The 4,629-nt window shown below is 40.2% G+C and overlaps 1 protein-coding gene across 1 annotated transcript; it reads right to left on the minus strand.

The window, feature by feature from the left end:
- Positions 1 to 1,902: 1,902 nt before the first annotated feature.
- Positions 1,903 to 4,144, minus strand: pomca (proopiomelanocortin a). Its single transcript, XM_010766610.1, has 2 exons — positions 4,028 to 4,144; positions 1,903 to 3,326 (listed from the first exon to the last, which is right to left on the minus strand). The coding sequence occupies exons 1-2, from the start codon at positions 4,142 to 4,144 to the stop codon at positions 2,778 to 2,780; spliced, it is 666 nt and encodes a 221-aa protein (XP_010764912.1). The 3' UTR covers positions 1,903 to 2,777.
- Positions 4,145 to 4,629: the final 485 nt, after the last annotated feature.

Raw genomic sequence — 4,629 nt, forward strand, 5'->3', positions numbered from 1 at the left:
CTTGACTCCTTTGGCTTGTTCCCAGACAAATCTGTTTGTTAGCGGCCGGCTGATAAGCAGCAGTGTAGACCAAGCAGCGGGGCTTTGAGATGCCTTGGATCCGACTGTGATGGGGGCGACCTGTGCCTTCCTCTTTGGGAGTCTGAGCAGCAGTTATACCTCTGACCAGCAGGGGGCAGGCCAGCAGCACTATCAATGCCACTGTTTGAATGGAGAGCACTGCTGTGGTATGAGCTGTGGAAGTTATATATTATAAAGGATAAGTGTAGGGACTCTAGGCTAAATATTGAGTGGTGTTACTGTACCTTAACCAAAATATAAAAGTAGAACATATCCTATTACTCAAGTAGAAATAATTCATATGTGGCTGAAAACTACTCAAGCAAACATTTGAAATAGATGAAGCCCTTTGATGAGCTGGATTGGACAGTTGGAATAAAGAAATCAAAGTTTATTTTTGCATCCTTCTCTTTCTATAAGAATATGTTAGGGTAACATTTACATTGGCCTGTGTGACCAAGTGTGTGGAGGGGTGGCAGCAGTTGCTTGAGGTTGTAATATTTCGTACTCAGGTGAGAAAAGAAGATGCAGAGTCCAGGTGAAGAGTTAACATCAGTACAATTACCAGAAAATGTGCCTATTTGGATATTTACACAGAACATTGCTTGATTAGAGCTGCAATTATGAATGCTATTGTAATGGAAACACATGGACCCAACACAAACTCACACCATGGATGTGAAATAAGAACTGAACTCTGGACCCAAAGATGGCGCATATTCAGTCAAATGACAATTGCTCGCCTCTCACATACCATGGATATATTATAGAGAGTTCTGGTTGAAGTGTTCGAGACAGAGCCCGGTTCACATGGAAGTTGCTAAAAAAAACTTCAAGTATATAGTGATAGTAAGTATATAGTGACAAGGTATAAAAATGCACGGATCTTACAGTAATCTACCACATCCATAGTGCCCATAAATCAAGCGCGCCCAAGACTTTTGCTGCCCAATCTGACTTCCTGATTAGATGCTAACATGATATCCTGCATTCACATCTTAATTAGACATTCAGACTCTGGGAAGGTAGAGCTGTTGTCCTCCATTGAAAGGTTGATGGTTCAATCCATGGCCCGCTAATGTCTTTGGGCAAAATAATGAACCCCCAATTATTAACCCATGAGTATGAATGGTTATCGCTCCTGAATAACAGGTGCAACTTCTATCAGTAGCACTTACAACACAATTCAACATTCATTCTTATCTATATCAGGAAGGTTTTTAATTAGAGGCTTGTTCTTTTACTGTTGATAACATGTTCTGATTTATTCCTTCCTTATTTAAGGGTTATGCAACGATCTGTCGAAAATGTTCTCTGTGAATAACTCCTGTTCACTTTAATAAGTCAACAAAATATAACAAGAATTTGAAACCTGGCTTTATCCAATCTACAGATTTCTGTTAAGTAAATAAATGCAAAATACAGAAAAAAGCAATTGGTATACGTTTTCTTTGTACGTTTTATGGTTTTATCTATTAGTTAAAACACTATTTACTTGAAGTAGCTCCCCTATTTTTTTAAAGATATATTATGTTCATATATATAACAACAAGAATAAATCCAGTGATATATTGCTGGCTTTGTTGAAAACAGTTTGCCTCAGGGGCAGGTAAGGATTTCATAATTTCAGTATTAATGGCTTACTATTCTTATAGTGACACAAAGTATGAAAACACTCTTATGCAAGAGTCAGAAATAAAACCATTTCGATTTCTTCTCATGTGTGCGTGCAGTTGTAATCCGGTGCTGCCCTCTTGTGGACGTGTTATGCTACTACACACATGTAAAAGTCATGATCGACAGATAGTAAAGGAAACATCTCTCATGTGTTTTGCTTGCAAATCCCTTTATGTTTTCATGTGATTTACAGTTATTTACATGAATCAATATATAAAACATGTTCTTCTCTTTCTGACTCTCTCTTATTCCAGTCCCTGCGGTGAAGTGACTGACAGGCAGAATGACAGCGGGATGAACATTATGTTTCCTTCTGAGAGTCAACATTCAATCATGAGAACAATAATAACAACCATCTAGCAAACTCTCATATGAATCAAACGGATTTAGAAGACACTGACAAACGAAGCCTTCTTATTCTCACCCTGTATCTTAGAAATGACGTTACATTAAATGACTTTTGTAAAACAGCCAACATGTTATAAAACATGTATGTGAAGTCACACACAACGCTTAATTGAAGGGAGGGGGAAATATGTCTCAATTATTTGGAAACATTATCTTATTTAAAAAATAAATCTGTTAACAATTTTTGTTAAATCACCTAGTGCCAAAGTGCCTCTGAAGCTGAGCCTTTGCAGGACTCAGGGTCTCCACCAGATTAATGAACTAGTGTCAGTCAAATCCCTGTTTAAATATGTTCTGAGCAAACAAGATTCCTAGCTGTAGAGTCTCAATTGTGCACATTTAATGCTATTTTCAGTTTTATATAATTGCAAACTGAATATGTTTTGGTTTTGGACCCAATAAGAAATTTGACAAGGTCTATTTAGACTGTGTGACATTTTGTAGACCTAACTATTATCAAGACACAGATGAATTGATATTAAAAAACGTATTGTTGCATTAGTGTAATTTCTAGGAGACAGGGTTGCCTGCTGATAGGGAATCAGAAAAGTGGGTCTTTTCGGAAGGCAGTGACAATCAATGTGTGTTTATTTCCGTCCTCTCTCTACCTCCTCCCTCCCTTTCCTCCCCCCTCACTGCTCCCTCTCCTGCTGTCCATCTTTGTTGATGACGTTTTTGAAGAGTGTGAGCAGGGGCCTCTGGCTGCGCTCGTCCCAGCTCTTCATGAAGCCGCCGTAGCGTTTGACGGCCGGCGGGCCCCCCCAGCGGAAGTGGCTCATCTTGTAGGTGCCGTCTTTCTTCTCGTGGACGTCCCCGGGGACCAGCTCCTCGTCCTCTTCTGCCTCCTGCTGGGCCTTCCCACCCTCCTCTGCTGCCTCCATCATCCTGCTGGCCAGCTCCCTCTTCCTCATCTCCCCAGGGAAGAGCTCCGCTGACTCCTCCTCCACGCCGTTGGAGGTGTACACTTTGACCGGGCGGCGCTTCCGGCCAACAGGCTTCCCCCAGCGGAAGTGCTCCATGGAGTAGGAGCGCTTGGCCTGAGGGGATGAGGGGAAGGAGGTGGAGGATAAGAGGGATAGGGAAGCAAGGGACAAAGGGTCTGACGGAGGAGGAGGAGGGTGGAGGAGGGAGTCGACGGGCACCTCGGCGCTGAGGTCAGAGCGACAGAGCTGGATACACTCCTGCAGGTGGAGAGGAGAGGAGAGTTTACTGAGTCTTAAGAAAGGGCGATATGGCAACATCTTCCATCCGGATAAAGGTAATTGCCAGTGATGGAAAGTAACATTTACTCAAGTATTGTACTTTTTTGTACATATTTGTACTTCAATTGAGTATTTCCATTTAATGCTACTTTATACCTTATCTACTCCACTACATTTCAGAGGTGAATATTGTACTTTTTAAAAAACATTTATTTAACACTCACAGTTACTTTGTTCATAGAAAAAACACATGATATGCTGATTTAGTATAATGCACTACAGTACTACACGGTATCCTAATTTGGTAAGGTTTCCAATCTACAATACTAAAATACTCTTACATGTATAAAAACAGGATGAAATAGTAATATAATACTGTGAGATAATAACAAGTACTTTTACTTCTTCTACTTAAAGTATATTTTGATGCTTACTTTTGTACTTTTACTTACATATGAAATCACAACTTTGACTTGTAATGGAGTATTTTTAGACCATATTTGTTTTACTCCATTAATGGATCTGAGTACTTCTTCCAACACTGATTATTTAATTATCCAAATAAAGATATATTGCACTATACAGACTTTATTGTGTGTGTGTGTGTGTGTGTGTGTGTGTGTGTGTGTGTGTGTGTGTGTGTGTGTGTGTGTGTGTGTGTGTGTGTGTGTGTGTGTTACCATGATGCTCCTGTCAGAGTTGATGTCCTGACAGCTCGGATGTTCCCAGCACTGACTCACAGCTCCTCTGGCCACGCTCACCAGCGCCACAGCCGCTAATACCCACGCAGGACACATTTTCCCTGCCAGCCAATCAGAGAAATTACTAAATAAAAACCTCACTTTTACAACGCATACAGTCAAATTAAAATCGGTAACACTTTACGGTAAGGGTACATGAATCATCATGACTTAATGCATGAAAAAGCATGAATTCATTCATGTAGTACTTCATGAACTATCAGTAATGTACAGGTATTAATGGTATCTCATGCATGGCTTAATGCAGGAACAATACCTTAATTAATGCATCAACTAAGGTATCTCAATCATCATGACTTCTGAGTTATTAATGATGTTCATGTGTTCTTCATATAGATCTGCAGTTAAAGTGACAGGCCAAAAAACTCACACAATTCCAAGTGTTGTAATCATGATTAACTACAAATCAATAATTTGGCACCTTAAGGGAAACCAAACTGAGAAACTTTTGAAAGAACATCTTGCAGTTATAGAATGGACTTACTGGCTTGGAAACAGGCATAAGAAAGGAGCTCTCGGTC

This window comes from Notothenia coriiceps, unplaced genomic scaffold, assembly GCF_000735185.1.
Source record: "Notothenia coriiceps isolate Sejong01 unplaced genomic scaffold, NC01 NC01_scaffold00003448, whole genome shotgun sequence".
NCBI classification, from domain to species: Eukaryota; Metazoa; Chordata; class Actinopteri; order Perciformes; family Nototheniidae; genus Notothenia; species Notothenia coriiceps.